This window comes from Anomaloglossus baeobatrachus (genome assembly GCF_048569485.1).
Source record: "Anomaloglossus baeobatrachus isolate aAnoBae1 chromosome 5 unlocalized genomic scaffold, aAnoBae1.hap1 SUPER_5_unloc_21, whole genome shotgun sequence".
Classification (NCBI taxonomy): Eukaryota; Metazoa; Chordata; class Amphibia; order Anura; family Aromobatidae; genus Anomaloglossus; species Anomaloglossus baeobatrachus.
Window position 1 is genome coordinate 113,585 of NW_027441797.1, and position 18,687 is coordinate 132,271.

Here is an 18,687-nt window from a genome sequence, read left to right on the forward strand (position 1 = left end):
CTTATCTCTATTTGTGGGTAGCCTCACAAAAAAAAATAATCCCTTGGCTATCAGACAGATAAAATCCTTTTGTTCTTTTATTACAACAATTATCCTTTGTGAAAGGGGCCACTCCTGATTCATGAAGTGGTACATGACTCTCCATGAAACTGGAGCATTTGATGAGTGGCATGTTCCTCCTTGTACCATGCTAGAAATACAATGTATTACTCCCATCAGGGACTGGAGTGAGATTTCTGGCATAGGGAACGCCACAGCTCGTCATGAATAAAACCCTTCACCCCTAAAGGCCACTAAAACACTCTAATGACCGGGCTATTTTGTGCAATTACGACCAGTGTCACTTTGACAGGTTATAACTGTGGAACGCTTCAACAGATCCTGGCGATTCTGACATTGTTTTTTTCGTGACATATTGAACTTCATGTCAGTGGTAAATTTAGGCCAATATGTTTTGCGTTTGTGAAAATTTCTGAGATATTGCGAAAATTTTGCAATTTTCAAACTATGAAAATGTATGCCTATAAATCTGAGATATGTCACACAAAATAAAATAATTTTAATTAATAATTTTTCCATCAAAATTTACAAAATCATTTTTTTTTAGGGACCACATCACACCTGAGGTGACTTTGAGAGGCCGAGGTGACAGAAAATACCCAAAAGTGACCCCATTCTAAAAACTGCACCCCTCACACTGCTCAAAATTACATCCAAGAAGTTTATTAACCCTTCAGGTGTTTCACGGGAACCAAAGCAATGTGGATGGAAAAAATGAAAGTTACTTTTTAACACAAAAATGTTACTCTAGCCATAACATTTTGTATTTTTACAAGGGAGAAAAGAGAAAATGCACCATACAATTTATTGTGCAATTTCTCCTGAGTACGCTGATACCTCATATGTGGTAAAAATCAATTGTTTGGGCGCACAATGGAGGGAAGGCGCACCATTTGAATTTGAGCGCAAAATTAGCTGGACTCATTAGCGGATGCCATGTCGGGCTTGGAGACCCCTTGAGGTGCTTAAACAATGGAGCTCCCCCACAAGTGACCCCATTTTGGAAACTAGAGCCCTCAAATATTTTTTCTAGATGTTTGGTGAGCACTTTGAACACCTGGGGGCTTCACAGAAGTTGATAACGTTGAGCCGTGAAAATAAACATTTTTTTTTTTTACCACAAAACTGTTTCTTCAATTAGGTAGCTTTTTTTCACAAGGGTATCAGGAAAAAATCCACCATAAAATTTATCTTGCATTTTTTCCTGATTACGACGATACATCATATGTGGTGGAAAGTAATTGTTTGGGTGCATGGCGGGGCTCAGAAGAGAAGGAGTGCCATTTGACAACAAAATTGGTTGGAATCATTAGCTGACGTAATGTTGCATTTGGAGACCCCCCACAAGTGACCCCATTTTGCAAACTAGACCCCTCAAGGAATTTATCTAGATGTTTATTGAGGCCCAAGGGGCTCCACAGAAGTTGATAATGTTGACCCACGAATACAATTTTTTTTTTTTTTTATGTTTAATCTTTCTTTATTAAAGGTTTTTTTTCATATAGTTTGATGATTATGGTCAGCTTTCTGACGGGTCCCATTGACATTAACTCCTGGGTTGAGGACGCGAACCAGGCGTTCTGCACCAAGGAAACTCCTGAAGGTGGGATTGGCGTCACCTCCCTCAAAACCAAATTTGGTGATTTGTACTCATCTTACAAAGACTACACGAAATCTTGGTGGGAGATTAAGGCTCTTGAAAACTACCTTAAGAACAGAATTGTTCCCAAAGGCCTGAGAATTAATCTTCACCCATCCCCCCGTACCTCAAGTTCTAAGGTTTTGGAAGCGTGGCAGAAGGAATCCATAGAGTCCTCCCTTAGATTTATGACACTGCTGATACAGGAGGAGAGGACACTTTTGGAACAAGCCACCACCAAATTAAACTTGGACATAGAGAGCATTCTCAAATACAAATCAGATCCTGATTTCAATAAAAGGGAGAGTGCCCTACAGGTTTCTGTAGAGAAATATCAAGGTTACATCAAGGAAAGGAAGCATCTGCAATTCCAGAGAGATCTTAGAGAGTTCTCCACGAACCAGGCTTATAATTTTGTGAGTCCAGCCCAGAGAGACACTGATATCTCCTCTTCGGACCAGGAGGTATCGGATACCGAAAGGCTTGGAGGGGAAGCCCGGTTCAATAATAGAGGTAGACGGCAGAATAGAAGATGGAGACGGGGAGGAAAGAATATCTATCCCACAAGAGATCCCATAAATACGAGATCTTATGGACAGGAATCTGGATGTTCATATGCATCTACTTCTGCAGTATCAGGTGGAACAAAGACACCATCTTTTTTAGAGCAGGGGGTCTCCCGGGCTTACCAGCTAAGGAACCGGGTGAATTAACGGCTGAGCTAATGCAGGGTGGAGGGCTAAATAGGAATCAAATTATTAATTTATCCAACTTTATTCCCAATGAGAAGCAGTATAACATCTTAAGAAAGGGTCTTTCATTCGTACCTACGAATGATTATAATTGCTTTCATTGGGTTAAAGATATACAGCTCTTTGGGAGAAAATTAAAATGGAGAAAATTCTTCCTCAAAAATGATAGAGAGAGCTGTAGGAGGTTGGGATTGTCTGATGATGACATAGAGGGATTTCGGTCTCTCATGGGACTCCTTCAAGAACAGGACATTGCTAACAGTAATGGGCGTGGCCCATTCACTAAGCTAAAAGCCAAAAGTGTGAGGATGCCCCCACAGGGTGATACCACCAATATCGATTTGTTTTTGAACCTTGTGGAAAGGGACCTCAAAAAGATCCCCCGTAGAAATGATGGTGTTGATCGTAACCTTGCTGATGATGAGTTTTTGGCACTGCAAGATCTGGAAAAAAATGAGAATATAATAATAAAACCCTCTGACAAGGGTGGGAACCTCCTTCTCATTTGCATACTTCCCAGGGGGCTTTGCTCTAGAATCACTGCGTTGAGAAATACGTGATGGTGTCTCCGCAGTGGATATGTTGATCTCCCTAAGGTCAACAATGCTTGTTTAAGTAGTCTTTTACTAGGCATTGCCCCCACTAGCCAGATTCCTACTCCACACTGATGAGGGGCAAATACCCCGAAACGGCTGTCTGTGGATGGATACAATGTTTGGTATAGGTGGTCTCCTTGACTGGAGACTGCCCTTCCCGTGGTTGTTCCTTCCCGGTGAAAGACCTGGCTAGTTTCCTGCCAGCGTTGAGAAACATGTGATGGTGTCTCCGCGGCTTTCTCATTTGCAAGGGTGGGAACCTCGTGATTTTGAACCATGATAAGTATCTTGAGATGTGCCATCTTGTATTGAAAGATAGACATACATATGAAGAACTCACCTCCAATCCTCTGGATGATTATAGAACATCCTTGCTCACGATACTTGAGGAGGCAAGGAGTAGTGGCCTGCTGAGCAATAATGAATTTGATTTTTTGAAACCCGTTTGCCCAGTCATGCCAACCTTTTATACCTTGCCCAAGGTTCATAAGGGGCTGGAGTTGTTGAAGGGCCGTCCCATTGTATCGGGTGTGGATTCATTTATGCAAAACAGCGGCATTTACATTGATGAGGTTTTGCGTCCCTTTGTCACCTCGCTTCCATCGTACACACGTGACACAGCCGACCTACTAGGGAAGCTGGATGGCATTATGGTTGGAGAGGACGTTCTTCTGGCCTCAATTGATGTGGAGGCTTTATATAGCAACATACCTCACACTTTGGGACTAAAGGCAATCGAATATTATCTAAATACAAGAACTAGGGAACACCGGGATCACAATCAATTCCTGCTGGAATTACTAGATTTCTTATTACATCACAACCTCTTTAAATTCGACGGTAAGTACTTCCACCAGCTCAGGGGGACAGCTATGGGGAGCCCTTGTGCTCCCTCGTATGCTAACCTCTTCCTGGGCTGGTGGGAAGAAACCGTCGTCTTTATGGATGGGGACCACTGGTGGCAGCCACACATTTTGTTGTGGTCAAGATATATAGACGACGTATTTGTCTTATGGTCAGGGTCCAGTGCATCATTTGTGAGGTTTGTAGAGTTGCTTAATGTGAATGAACTAAACCTTCATTTCACCTCTAAGGCAGATACAAAAGAACTGCCCTTTTTGGATGTGATTATCAAAAAAGAACTAGACGGAGTCCTCTCCACCAGCACTTATCGCAAACCCACGTCAACTAATAATCTCTTGAGGTTGGATAGTCATCACCCATTCCCATTAAGGAATGGCATTCCCAAAGGTCAATACCTTCGGCTGAGACGGAACTGCTCAACTATGGAGACGTACCAGTCTCAGGCGAGGGACATGACCAGACGTTTTGGAGATAGAGGCTACCCCCCTAAAGTATTACATCAGGCTAGGGACCATGCAGAAAAGCAGGATAGGACGGTACTTTTACATGGCTGCGGTAGAAAAAGGAAGGAGGAGGAAGACATTACTAGACTGATTGGTACATTTGATTGCCAGAGCGAGCGGGTTCGCAGAGTGCTTTTTAAGCATTGGGACATTCTTACTCTGGATCCCGATCTGAAGCACATGATCTCACAGAGACCGAGTATCACGTACAGGAAAGGGAGGTCCCTTAGGGACAGATTGGTCCATAGCTGTTACACCAGACCTAAACCCCCCGGTACGTGGTTAGATAGAGGCATATGTGGCTTTTACAGATGTGGAGACTGTTCCTATTGTAACTCTATGAGACCTGCGAAGTCCGCTAGAAGCTCAAAAAATGGGAGAGAATTCTTCCTAAGGTCTTTCGCTAACTGCAAAACGATGGGATTGATATATGTGGCCACGTGTACTTGTCCCATGGACTATGTGGGTAAGACAAAGAGGGAGTTGCGAAGGAGGGTTGGAGAACATCTTGGTGATATACGGAACAAACGGGACACCCCCCTGGGGAGGCACATGAACTCTCAGCATGGGGGTAATATTCATGAAGTAAAATTTCAGGTACTGGAGGTGGTGAAGAGCAACCACAGAGGTGGTGATCATGATAAGACTCTGTTGAGAAAAGAATGCGAATGGATCTTCAGAATGGAGTCTGTACAGCCTGGAGGTTTAAATGAGCAGATTTCATACGCCTGTTTTCTCTGATTCCTGGAGCTAATTCTAGGGTTCCCTGGAGTTGGCTGGCCCGAATCCCATAATAGGGAGGCAATATTGATATAACGTACGTGTTTCGTATGTGAATTAGATTCAGATTGGTGCTGGAGTGGGTGCTCTGTCCCTCTGCCTGTCTGCCCCCCCCCCCCTTCTCCCGTCTCCGGCGTGCGCCTTAATCCTGTCTGCCTGTCCCTCTCCCTTAGACATCCCTTCCAATCTAATGGTGCTCTCTCGGTGTAGTTACATCATAATTTTGGTGGTGTGATTTTATATCATATGGTCACTAATGTGATACCTGGGCTGTCATAAGTATAACCCAAATGTGCATACAGGTTGTCCCCATGCTGAAACAGGACCATATATGAACTTATACCTTAAGATTAAATGGATGCCCGTTAGACTCTGGGGGTAATATATCTTTCCCCCGCCTCCCTACTGATAAGTTATGGATGGCGTCCCTTTGTGGGAGTGGTTGAGGGATGTCATCTATCGTGGGGCGGGTTTGATGTTGTTCCCCGCCCATGCATCCGGCCGCATGTACCCGTGTGACGTCACTTCCGGTTATCGGTCTCTGACGCTACTTCCGGTTCCGCCTGGCGATCCGATTGTGGAATGCAAGCGGCGTCACACTATGGAACGCATCGGGGGGCGTTCCCGGATACATCTAGCTAACATATATGATCCCAAAATAGGTGTTGTGTGAACGAGACATAATATGTGGTTTACCGGTGTGATAATCATGTGCCCTAATGGACACCTCTATTGTATACATTGGTGAAGAGATTATAACATCTGGCAAGGGATCTTATTTCAGCATCACATCTTGAGGGCATGGTTTGCCGTGGTGGGGGGTGTGCCTGGGCGTGGGGAGAGGGGATGGGCTGATTGGCTGGGGATGGGGGCGGCTCATTACCGGCAAGGTTTAAAAGGAGAATTAAGTGCATCAGTTCTCCCCCCTTATCCTGACATTATGCTGTCCTGAAACCGGTTGGCAAGCCTTATATCAAGCCTCCTGATGATCCGTGTCCGGAGAAACGCGTTGAGGCAGAACTGGGGCAATTCTGGGACATACACATGAACCCCCCTCACACGATAAGTGTTTGATGTGCTTTATTTGACTAACCTCAATGATCTTATTTGGTTGTTCTTAGGCAACTGCACTTGGTATGCGTTGATATATTCTTTACATGAGCAAACCGGCTATCTGCATTAGTCAGCATCAGAGGCCAGGTTGTGTTCATAAATCTGTACACTTTATTGCACTAAGCACCTTTATGCTCCTTATTGTGCATACCAAGGAGTAATTTTGGGTATTTAATGTATGCACTTGCTATTGACATTGTTTGTTTCTTGGGGTCATATAGGACTAGACATCCAGTGTATTTGATATCTGTGGTCTGTATTATTACCCCAGGATCACCAATGACATTTGAGGTGGTCTGAACCTGGTGTTCATGTGTGGTTGTCCCAATCTTTCTGTCCACTGAAGTATGAGTGTACCCTGTTTATGACCCTTGACTCTGTTTTTCACCACCTTTTTGAGGTTTTTTTTAGGGATATCACAGGGTCAGCCACCGCTGAGTGGGGGCACCATTTTCGCAGTTATCAGGTTGCCGACCACCACGGTAGGTAGTGGACAGGAGGGAGGGTCATTGTAAAGGGTAAGCATCTTACCTTCTTCCCTCTTTTTTCCTCATAATTAATTTGCACAAGGGTTGTGGATTTTAATAAGTATCAATACATTTTTGAAATTTTTAAAGGGTTATATGATTAGTTACACAATACCCCCCCTTTTTTCATATACTTTATTAAAGTAAACAAGAGAATTTACAGGAAGAAAAAAAAAAAGAAGATTCAAATAGGTGATTACTTCATGTCAACTTACAGAGAAGAGTATAAGCCACATCCCAACTAACAGCCCTTCTCTTACTATCATAAGGCACGCATATGATATGTAACCACCTTTTATAATACAGACAATCTCCTTCCAATTGAGAACTACACCTCAAACAAAGTGAAGCTACTGCCGAAAACAAAAAAAGAAAAGGAAAAAAATTTGAAGATTTAACGAGAACCAGAGAGAAAGGAAAGTAGCAAGGGGGAAAGATAAGGAAAAGAAGAGAATGGAAAGGGGGAGAGAAGAGCAACAGAAATACAATTTATTTATTTTTTACCACAAAACTGTTACTTGAACCAGGTAGCTTTTTTCACAAGGGTATCAGGACAAAATGAACCATAAAACGTATTGTGCAATTTTTCTTGAGTACGCAGATACCTCACATGTGGTGGAAAGTAATTGTTTGGGTGCATAGCGGGGCTCATAAGAGACAGAGCACCATTTGACAGCAAAATTGGTTGGAATCATTGGCAGACACCATGTCACGTTTGGAGAGCCCCTATGGTGCCTAAACAGTGGTGCTCCCCCACAAATTATCCCATTTTGGAACTAGACCCGTCAAGGAATTTATCTATATGTTTGGTGAGCCCCTTGTACCCCCAGGGGCTCCACAGAAGTTGATAACGTTGAACCGTGAAAATTATTTATTTTTTTTTACCACAAAATTTGTGCTTCAACCAGGTAGCTTTTTTCTTTTACAACGGTATCAGGAAAAACTGCACCATAAAACGTGTTGTGCAATTTTTCCTGAGTATGCAGATACCCCATATGTGATGGAAAGTAATTGTTTGGACACATGGCAGGGCTCAGAAGAGAAGGAGCGCCATTCGACTTTTCAAACGCACAGATGCCACACTTAACTGATCGGCCGCTGCAGGACGCAGTCGGATGAGATACAAAAAGCGTCGGGGATACGGAAAAAAAAGTCACACCAAAAATTGGCTGATCCGTTATGTGCATCCCTGATCAGCGCTCGGCTACTGCAGGATGCACACACGGATGAGATGCAAAAAAACGACGCAAGCTAGAGCCAAAAAAAAAAAAAAGTCCTGCCGAAAATTGACCACGGATGCAGATATGCTATCTGCATCACTGATCAGCGCTCGGCGGGACGCACAGACAAATGTGGTGTAAAAACGGACAGAGGATACAAAAAAAAAATTATAGAACTGCAGGAGGAATAGAAGGCAGAAAGTGGACAGCTTCTTATAGGAGCAGCAGGCAGGCAGTTGGACAGCTCATTAGAAGACCCAGGAAGGACCCAGCGATGGAGGCAGATATGATCTGGCCAGTGCAGACCTTGGACGACCCGGTGGAGGCAGGTAAAGGACGTCGGAGGGAGAGCAGATGGAGAGGGGGAGACCGGAGAAGCAGAGGCAGAATGGGAGCAGAGTAGAAATCACGGCGGGGGCAGATCGCGGCAGGGGGCACATCAGCAGGGGGCAGATCGCGGCAGGGGGCACATCAGCAGGGAGCAGATCGCAGCAGGGGGCAGATCGAGGCAGGGGGCAGATCGAGGCAGGGGGCAGGGACATCACAGAAGCACACAGTGGGCGATCACAAGAGCACACAGGGACCATCAGGGGGAGCGCGCAATACTCACGTGGAGCAGGAGCGTCGGCGCAGCGGTGGCGGCAGCAGCGTCGGCGTGGTATTACAAGTACCAGCCGGTGCACGCTGCAGACATGTTGGGGGAGGGCTTCCTAGACCACCAGAAGCCTGGGGAGGGAGGTCACCTCCAGATCAGACCGCCCCACTGCACGCTCATTGGAGCGATTGCGCGTCATAGCACGATCGCTCTAATCAGTGCTGCAGGGGTTGGGGGGTGCCATGTTTGAGCTTCAGCTATGATGTGCTGCAGCTGCTGCAGCACCTCATAGCAGGATCTCGCAGTATCGCACTGGTTCAGGCATTGTTTTAGCCAAAACCAGTGCGAACAACGTGGTTGGCAGTTCAGATTTAAACAGCCAATCACAACGATCGTTGATGGGGGTGGCGATGCCACCCCTCCTGGGGTCAAGCAAGGGTCTCCTGCTGTAGAAACAGCAGGGGACGTCATTTGAAAGCCATTGCTATGGCCACGGCAATCAAATGAATTTTAGGCAGTAAAGTTACGTCCCTGGTCGTTAAGTCACGTAAAAATAGGACGGAACTCTACCCACGGTCGTGAAGGGGTTAAAGTAGCTGTGCTGTCACACACCCTTCCCACCCAAGCTCTGTCAATTTTGGAGTGAAAATGCCAAAAGCCACCAAATATTGATGTGACGCCCTGGACCCCCAGGGGTCACAGTACACTAACATCACACACACACCCCCTCCTGGGTAGGTGACACCAGTCAGTCAATCAAATCCTTGTTGCCACCCTCCAGGCTTGATGTCCACACCAGGTGGTGCGGAGCCAGGTGGTGACCCCACCCACCGAGGAGTTCACAGGCCTGCAGGCGGGAAAAAGCAGTAGTTATAATGAGTTCATGTTAGGCAGTGGAAGTGAGAGGAGTGAAAACTGTCCAACTGGGTTGGAGCCCAGGCACGTTCAGCAAGGTCGGCAGACGGTGGTGGCCGTCTGCAGGAGTTGGTGTAGGTCAGCGGAACCGTAGGACCGGGGTCGGGCGGTGGCCCGCCGGTACCGAACCGTGGAGCAGATTGAAGCCAAGCACCAGGGCAGGGTACTCAGATCCCGACCAGGCTAGGAGCCGCCAAAAAGGTCAAATTATCTGATTGCGGTCTGGACCTCGGGTTCATTCCCACCTAAGTCCCGTCAGAAGGCAACAGCCCAACCCGTCCAGATAAGTGCCACCGCCAAGGGCCAGAGATCCAATGGCCAACGCCTGCGGGCAAACGGGCTCTCACGACACGTACACGCCAGGGAGCGGACTACCCGTGGGAAGCCATAGGAGTCAAATACACTTACACAGGTGCAGCAAAACGACAGCCACCATCAACCCGTCCGGGGAGAGTGAGAACACCGCAGCCGGCTGTGGGCCCCATCCAACCAGCCGTTTGGTTTACCAGAGACTCTGTCCTTCTGTGTCTGAGTGAGTACCACCCGGCACCGCGCTGCACCGCAACGTTGCACCCGCGCCCACGCTGCCTCCCCGCCTCGGCACCTGCACCTATACTTCCTCTCCAAGCTCCCGAACCTGGGCCCCGGATCCAAAACCTTAGCTGCTCCCCGCCATCGCTCCCGGGATCCCCCGTCACCAGCAGCGGTGGTGTCCATTATCACCACAAACCTGTGGGTGGTGTCACGACCGACATCCCCAAAAACAGCCACCAAAAGAAACCTCCCCTTATCACTCGTGGGTGAGGAGGCGCTGCTCGAGCCCCCGGGACCGGCCCCGTGCTCGAGCCACCGAGGAGCAGAAGCACCGGACCCGAGCGTCAGCGATTCCAGGCGAGCGGCGTTCCGAACCCCTCCGCCCGCGACATTGACACATCTTTCCGAATTTTGAGAATTTTCAGAGCTTTCGTGACAATTTTTTTGGCATAGAAGCTTTGATGATTTGTGCCCAGAGCGTCTTAACTTCCACATATCTAGGATGCAGTGTGATTCAATTCTCCCCTCACTATTTTTGTGTGAAATGCCTACAGGTCTGCGCCAACTCTAGAGGTTCTGAGGCAAAATCATCACATCTAGACAATAGAGAAAGCTAGGCATGAAGAATATATATTTTACAAGCATTTATTGACAAAACAACAAGATTTGAAATGCAATTATATACAATGTGATATACTTCAGAGTTCCTATCTCCAATCTGGGGCTGCTCTTTTTAGTAAATAAAGCAGTGGTAAACCTGAGATTAGTGAATTATCTAAATATAATCCAATATCAAAACTATTAAAAAATATTCTTAGAGGCTTTCAAAAGGGCTAACAGTGTGCCAGCTAAAAAAGAAAATGAATATTCACTGTTCCCCACGCCATAATCCCGCCCACCTCTAGGCAATGAAGCCAGCGCCAACCAAGAGTTGGGCGGTATTATAAGCGTGAGGAGCAGTGAATATTCATTCTCTTTAATATTGGGTACATATGATCACCCAGCCGCCGGCTTATTGCTGTGGCTGTGCGATCACGTGTGTCTATTAGAGAATGAATATTCACTGCTCCCCAAGCCCATAATCCCGGCTGTGGGGAGCAGTGAATAATCTGTCAGCTTACGTCTGCGTGTAACTGGGGGCACATGGCAGTAATGTCATTCGCTGCGCCGCTTATATGCTAAAGTCACTTGCCAGCATCAGAAGAGAACACCGTTCACCGGGAGAGCGGAGGGATGGTGAGTATAATCATTTATTTTTTTTATTTGTGCAGCGTTTTTGGGAAATATATACAAGAATGGGCTCGAGAGACAAGTATGGGGACATATATACTAGGACAAGAGCCATATATACCAGGATGGGGATCATATATGGAATACTATGGGATAAAGATGGGCAAAATATATACCAGGATGAAAAACATATATATAAGTATAAGAGACACATATACCTAGAAGGGGCCCAGTATGGGGGACATTAGTACAGAATTGGGGGATTTTATCCCCGTAACAGTGTTAGCAGCAGATCCTACCCATGAGAGTGCTTCATGACCACATTTTTTTTGCATTATTTTTTTCCCTATATTCCGCCTTCAAAACATAGGTGTGTCTTATGGTCCAAAAAATACAATAATTTCGAAAAAGAAAGAAAATGGTTCTTTCCCTCACAAATTCTTACTTAAGGAACTATAGCCGATTTTTAAGGAAAAAAACCCTTTAAATTATAGAACCATCATGATGGCTTCTCCCGTGTGACTCATCTGACAACAGGACCTGATTAATGATAAAATACATTTGGCAAATTCTGAAAGCAAAAATGGCTGCTCCACTGTTGGTTTTCTGATTTGGGCAAGACTTGATTTACCAGTTAAACATTTCAATTCTACACAACATGAAAAAGGTTCCTTCCCTGTGCGGCTTCTTCACATGTTTAACAAGATCTGATTTCTGAGAACTACAATTTACACATTCAGAACATAAAAATGGTTTATGTTGAGTGATTTTTTTGATGGTGAACAAGACCTGATTTCCTAGTAAAACATTTACCACATTCTGAACATGAAAATGGCTTCTCCCCTGTGTGACATCTTTGATGCACAACAAGTTCTGATTTTCGAATAAAAGATTTCCTACACTCTGAACATGAAAATGGCTTCTCCCCTGTGTGACATCTTTGATGCACAACAAGATCTGATTTTCGAATAAAAGATTTCCTACACTCTGAACATGAAAATGGCTTCTCCCCTGTGTGACATCTTTGATGCACAACAAGTTCTGATTTTTGAATAAAAGATTTCCTACACTCTGAACATGAAAATGGCTTCTCCCCTGTATGAGATCTTTGATGCCTAACAAAAGCTGATTTCTCAATAAAACATTTCCCACATTCTGAACATGAAAATGGCTTCTCCCCTGTGTGATATCTTTGATGTCTGACAAGATCTGATTTGAAATTAAAACATTTCCTACACTCTGAACATGAAAATGGCTTCTCCCCTGCGTGACGTTTTCCATGGTCAACAAGATTTGATTTCCTAGTAAAACATTTACCACATTCCAAGCATGAAAATGGCTTCGCCCCTGTGTGAGATCTTTGATGCATAACAAGATTTGATTTCTGAATAAAACATTTCCCACACTCTGAACATGAAAATGGCTTCTCTCCTGTGTGAATTCTTTGATGCTCAATAAGTTCTAATTTCCAAATAAAACATTTCCCACATTCTGAACATGAAAATGGTTTCTCCCTTGTGTGATATTTTTGATGGTTAGCAAAGATTATTTTCTGACTAAAACATTTTCCACATTCTGGGCATGAGAATGGCTTCTCCCTTGTAGTAGCCGTTTCATGTTCCACATCCCATCTGGAACGTTTATTTTGCTTACAATTCTGTGATAAATCGGAATTTTGGACTTGTTTGAAAAGATCTGATGATAAAGCTTTCCAAGGAAGAGCTGGAGGTATATCTGGGACAACAGCATGCTCTTCATATGTATCATGTGTGATACTTTCATCATCTGTTTTAAATTCTGAAGATAATAGATTTCCATCTGAACTCCCAATACAGTCATCTGCTAAAAATAAACACAATGTTATTATTTTTTAATGATATCTTGAAAGTACATTTTTTTTTTTTAAAACCATAACATCAAAAACTAAATTAGGAAAAGAATGTATTCTGAATCTGTTGTCCAATTTCGACATCTAAAGGGCGCTTTACACGCCACGTGAAAGCACCCACCCCCGCCGTTTGTGCATCACGGGCAAACTGCTGCCCCTGGCGCACAATATCGCTAGGAGCCGTCACACATACTTACCTTCCTAGTGACATCGCTGTGGCCGGCGAACAGCCTCTTTTCTAAGGGGGCGGTTCGTGCGGCATCACAGCGACGTCACACGGCAGACGTCCAATAGAAGCGGAGGGGCGGAGAGCAGCCGCATGGAAGTCACGCCCACCTCATTGCCGGAGGACGCAGGTACGGTGTTCGTCGTTCCTGGGTGTCACACGTAGCGATGTGTGCTGCCTCAGGAACGACGAACAACCTGCGTCCAGAACAAATAATGACATTTGGGAAATGGACGACGTGTCAACAATCAACGATTTGGTGAGTATTTTGCATCATTAGCAGTCTCTCGTACGTGTCACACGCAACGACGTCGCTAACGAGGCCGGATGTGCGTCACGAATTCCGTGACCTCAACGATATCTCATTAGCGATGTCGTTGCATCTAACGGGGCCTTAAGAGTTACATCTTTGTTAATTTGAATTCCCCATTACTAGCACCAGTTCTCTGGAATGTGCTACAGGAAATAATCTGATTGATTGTCACAATGTGACTGCAAGATAATGAGGGACATGGGGCTCCTATACTGTCCATCACGCTAGGGGACCCTAAGCTATTCCTAACCTCTGGATTACCCCTGAAGATAGAGATGCCTAAGTCCCATGCCTTACTATTCTCCTGACCAAATCTAATCTGTTATCCCCCGCGGAAGGAAGGTAACCTATAGCTTGCATTAATGAAATAGTCCAGCCAGCATATACAGAAGGGGAGCGATAGATACTTTCTCCTCTACAGCATGTGATCAAAAACATTAACAAGCAACCCAGCAGAGAATAACTCTTGCTAGACTGCCCGAGCCTGTGTTTCGACGCCTGCATCTCCTTGCACTGCTCACAGACATCAGAGCAGTTAACAAGCAAAGTACAAGGATCTATAATTTCTACAGATTCAGATGTTGCCATGACAGTTGGCAAAACTTGCAAAAATCTCCTTGTAACATTGATCCACAACATAGACAATTTCAAAGAGATTTTTTTTTCAAAGACGAACATTAGGCCTGTTTCATACGTCAGTAAAAAACACAGTCGTTCTTTACTGACGTGTAAAAAACGCCTATGCGGTTGTCCATGTGCAATATGTGATACGTGATCCGTACTCCGTGATTGCCCATGGACATAACTCACCTGTCACGTTCCTGTTGTCCATGGTGCTGAACTCCTCGGCTCTGCAGCATCCGCTCACCGGTCTCTGCAGCTTCTTCCGGGTCGGCTCTGGCTGCATTCATGAATATGCATGAGCCAGCCAGGAAGCTGCAGAGAAAAGGCTGCACAGAACGTTGCTGGAAAGGGGAGTTGAAAATGTTTTTTACTTTATATGTAAATTTTTTTTCTGGTACGTGTTTCATGGACCACATCATAGTGTGGTTCGTGGGAAATCAGTAACACCAGAAATAAACGGACTTGTGTCCGTGCGGCAATCACGCGTGTACGCTGCACGGAAACACGGTCAGTGAAAAAAAAAAAAAATCACTGATTTGTGAGCAGACCCATTGATTATAATGGGTCTGCATAGGTCAGTGATTCTGGTACGTATAAAAAAAAGCACAAACGTACCAGAATCACTGACGTCTGAAACAGGTCTCAAATAGTTACAGACAGATGCCGGATATTTAACGGGGTGTTCTGGGACTATAATGTTGATGACCTATCCTTACGCTTTGTAACCAAAGCAGGTAGCAGGGTCTTGCGGTCTGTGCAGACAAACATTGAGGCTCCAATTCATCAAGACCAGCGATGGACACTGACAAATGACGTCAGGGACTGGAGTGAGATTTCTGGCATAGGGAACACAGCAGTTTGTTATGAATTAGAAAAGTGGTGGCATCACACTCTTTTTCTGGCCAAGCTCTGCCCATTTTGGCAAAGCTGGTTAAGATTTGCGTGAACAAGCTTTTGGTCACATGACGTGATGTCAAAAAGGTCCTTAAGCAGTCCTATAATTGGCATATAAACACTGGGGCAGCTAGGAAAATGGGGGCCTGTGAGATTGCAGTTTGCTCTCCCTTTCCCCGAATACCAGTCCTGCATGCCAGCCTGTGTCCTGTTCAGTTTAGACTCCTGCAATTAAGAGACCTTTGGTTACATCATGTCACATGACTTTGAACTCATCAAAGGTCCTTAAACAATCAACCCTAGAATACAACTGATTGGGTCCCTAAGAAAGTGGAGTTCCTGAGAAATTGCGCAGTTTTACTCCTCCCAACACTGACTGTAACTAGGGCTTATTTTTGGAGTAGGGCTTATATTTCAAACATTGCCTAAAAATCCCATAAAATCATGCTAGGTCTTGTTTTCGGTGTAGGTCATATTTTCAGGGAAACAGGGTATTCATGAACCCTCTGCAGGTCTTTAAGTTGCCGTCATAATGTCATAGAGAAGGCACTAGAAACAAACACAGAAGAAGCAGAGGGAAAGAAAACACAGCTGAAAAAAATTAACAGAGCAGAACATCTAAAAATGTAAACACAAAATTAGTACGGAAAGTACATGAGTAGATATCTCTTACAGGATAGACCTGGGGGAAACACATCCTGAGGAACATCGGGATCTTCTTGTTTACAGTCCTGTGGGAGAAGAGGACAGGGACATCTCTCTGGTGTTGTCCTCTTACTGGATAGAACTGGAGGAGACACATACAGGGACTGAATTCATTCCTTACATACAGATAATTATAGGCCGTGTGTATTTAGTCCTGTCTATTACCTGGTGATGTGAGGGGCTGGGGAACCTCCATCATGACATCCTTGTACAGATCTTTGTGCCCTTCTAAATACTCCCACTCCTCCATGGAGAAATAGACGGTGACGTCCTGACACCTTATAGGAACCTGACACATACAATGATACCGAAGGGTTAGGTCTGGCTCGACCGGATCAGGTGGTGCTAAATAGTGAAAAAACTCAAGATAATGTAGAAACTATAGCACACTTATAGAATAATGGAGAAAGTTCTTAGTGGTTTTTCAATGCTTTTTAATGGTGCTAATACAGAAAAAATTCCAAAGAGTATCAGTCCTAACGTTTCGACCTGTGATAGGTCTTCATCAAAGGATTTTATCTGTGTGTATATATCAAAAATCAACAATCAGTGTACAAGCAATAATGTGTCAATACAAAAAGGCGTGCAGTTCACTCACCACATGCGTTCCACCAACCAGGAAGTGCGCACTTAGGGGTGCTTCACACACAGCGAGCTCGCTGCCGAGATCGCTGCTGAGTCACGCTTTTTGTGACGCAGCAGTGACCTCATTAGCAATCTCGCTGTGTGTGACACTGAGCAGCGATCTGGCCCCTGCTGCGAGATCGCTGCTCGTTACACACAGCCCTGGTTCGTTTTCTTCAAAGCCGCTCTCCTGCTGTGACACACAGATCGCTGTGTGTGACAGCAAGAGAGCGACAAATGAAGCAAGCAGGGAGCAGGAGCCGGCGTCTGACAGCTGAGGTAAGCTGTATCCAAGATAAACATCGGGTAACCAAGGTGGTTACCCGATATTTACCTTAGTTACGAGCCTCTGCAGCTCTCACGCTGCCTGTGCTGCCGGCTCCGGCTCTCTGCACATGTAGCTGCTGTACACATCGGGTTAATTAACACGATGTGTACAGCAGCTAGGAGAGCAAGGAGCCAGCGCTAAGCAGTGTGCGCGGCTCCCTGCTCTCTGCACATGTAGCTGCATTACACATCGGGTTAATTAACCCGATGTGTACTGTAGCTAGGAGAGCAAGGAGCCAGCGCTCAGTGTGCGCGGCTCCCTGCTCCCTGCTCACACTGGTAACTAATGTAAACATCGGGTAACCATACCCGATGTTTACCTTAGTTACCAGTCTCCGCAGCTTCCAGACGGCGGCTCCGTGCAAGCGCAGCGTCGCTTGCACGTCGCTGCTGGCTGGGGGCTGTTCACTGGTCGCTGGTGAGATCTGCCTGTTTGACAGCTCACCAGCGACCATGTAGCGATGCAGCAGCGATCCTGACCAGGTCAGATCGCTGGTCGGATCGCTGCTGCATCGCTAAGTGTGAAGGTACCCTTACAGCATCGGTATAAATAGCTCTATTATCTTTCCGGTATCCACTTACATCACCACTGCACGTCTTGGATTAGGGTGAGTTACACGAGTTATCTCACTCAGCTGATTTATTTGCTCATATTGGGATTCATTACTTTATCTTTGCCACCAGCAGAGAACCATGGTATTTTCACCACAGGAGAACCACTCCATTGTACATTGTATGCCATTTTGCTTCATTAATAGAGTGAGTTTCTACTCCACACGCCTGACACCTTTCTACCTACACCATTACTATAGGAGCTCAGCTTCCTTTAGTATGGGGCAGATTAATAAGGGCATTCTACATTTAAGGATATAATGCATATAATGTGACACATGATTCTTAAGTATACAAACTGCTTTCAGACTTGTCACCTTATTTAGTGTGGCTACATATCACGTATGCCAAGCCTTATTTGAGACAAGTTTATGATCTAAAATAGAATATTACATTTTATTGACACTATGTCATGTGGGATGGTTATAATGATATATGGTCCTATATACTCACCGTTCACACACCTATATATTCACCTTTACGCCCTCATAGGATGGTATAAAATGTTTCATATTTTTAACAGAATATTTTTTACATGCATTACAGATTTTGTGCATAAAATACAACTGTAATACATTGATATGATATGTGGTGGCCTTTGTCCGTCGTTGCAATTTACCTTTGGTAAGATAAGAAGAATTTTCCTGGTATTTACCTGACCTGAGGGTGAAATAAACTATTCACCTAGAGGTGTGTATTCTATAGACACAATCATTAATTCTTCACAACTTCTCCTTTCCCCCATCCCCCCCCCTCTTTTCTGAAAAATCTTTTTCCCCCTTCTCTTACACTATCTAACTATATTTGTATTTCATCAAAGCTATACATATATTCACTATATGAATCTGTCTATCAGCAACATCCATAGATCTACTGTAGTTACTGACTTGTCAACTTGATCATAAAAATTATTCTATACGAACATTTAAGGTATGCAAACGTTTGTCACACATACATGATACACTCACAACCTTGAAAACGTCAAAAAACAAATTTCCGTTAGGTTTCATGATTATAGACGTTTGACTCATAATCCGACACATTTGTCCGTGTCAATTTACAACTTAAGGTTGTTCCATTAGGTATGTGCTTGATGCCTTTTTCCTTTCTTTCCTTTTCTCCCTTATTATTATATTTTTTTGCTAC

The 18,687-nt window shown here is 44.8% G+C and overlaps 1 protein-coding gene across 2 annotated transcripts; it reads right to left on the reverse strand.

The window, feature by feature from the left end:
* Positions 1 to 10,344: 10,344 nt before the first annotated feature.
* LOC142258993 (uncharacterized) lies at positions 10,345 to 16,299 on the reverse strand. Of its 2 annotated transcripts, none has more exons than XM_075331534.1 (3): positions 16,144 to 16,299; positions 15,947 to 16,060; positions 10,345 to 13,167 (listed from the first exon to the last, which is right to left on the reverse strand). In XM_075331534.1, the coding sequence occupies exons 1-3, from the start codon at positions 16,274 to 16,276 to the stop codon at positions 12,083 to 12,085; spliced, it is 1,332 nt and encodes a 443-aa protein (XP_075187649.1). In that variant the 5' UTR covers positions 16,277 to 16,299; the 3' UTR covers positions 10,345 to 12,082. The 2 variants fall into 2 exon arrangements, with proteins under 2 accessions (XP_075187649.1, XP_075187648.1); XM_075331533.1 differs by having other exon boundaries at positions 10,345 to 13,170.
* Positions 16,300 to 18,687: the final 2,388 nt, after the last annotated feature.

Excerpts from the sequence above, each read along its gene's own strand:
- LOC142258993 (XM_075331533.1), bottom strand. The coding sequence starts at position 16,276 with ATGTGTCAGGTTCCTATAAGGTGTCAGGACGTCACCGTCTATTTCTCC. Across the intron at positions 16,061-16,143 it reads CCAGCCCCTCACATCACCAG|TTCTATCCAGTAAGAGGACA; the intron begins GTAATAGACAGG and ends TGTCTCCTCCAG. Across the intron at positions 13,171-15,946 it reads GTTTCCCCCAGGTCTATCCT|CAGATGACTGTATTGGGAGT; the intron begins GTAAGAGATATC and ends GTTTATTTTTAG.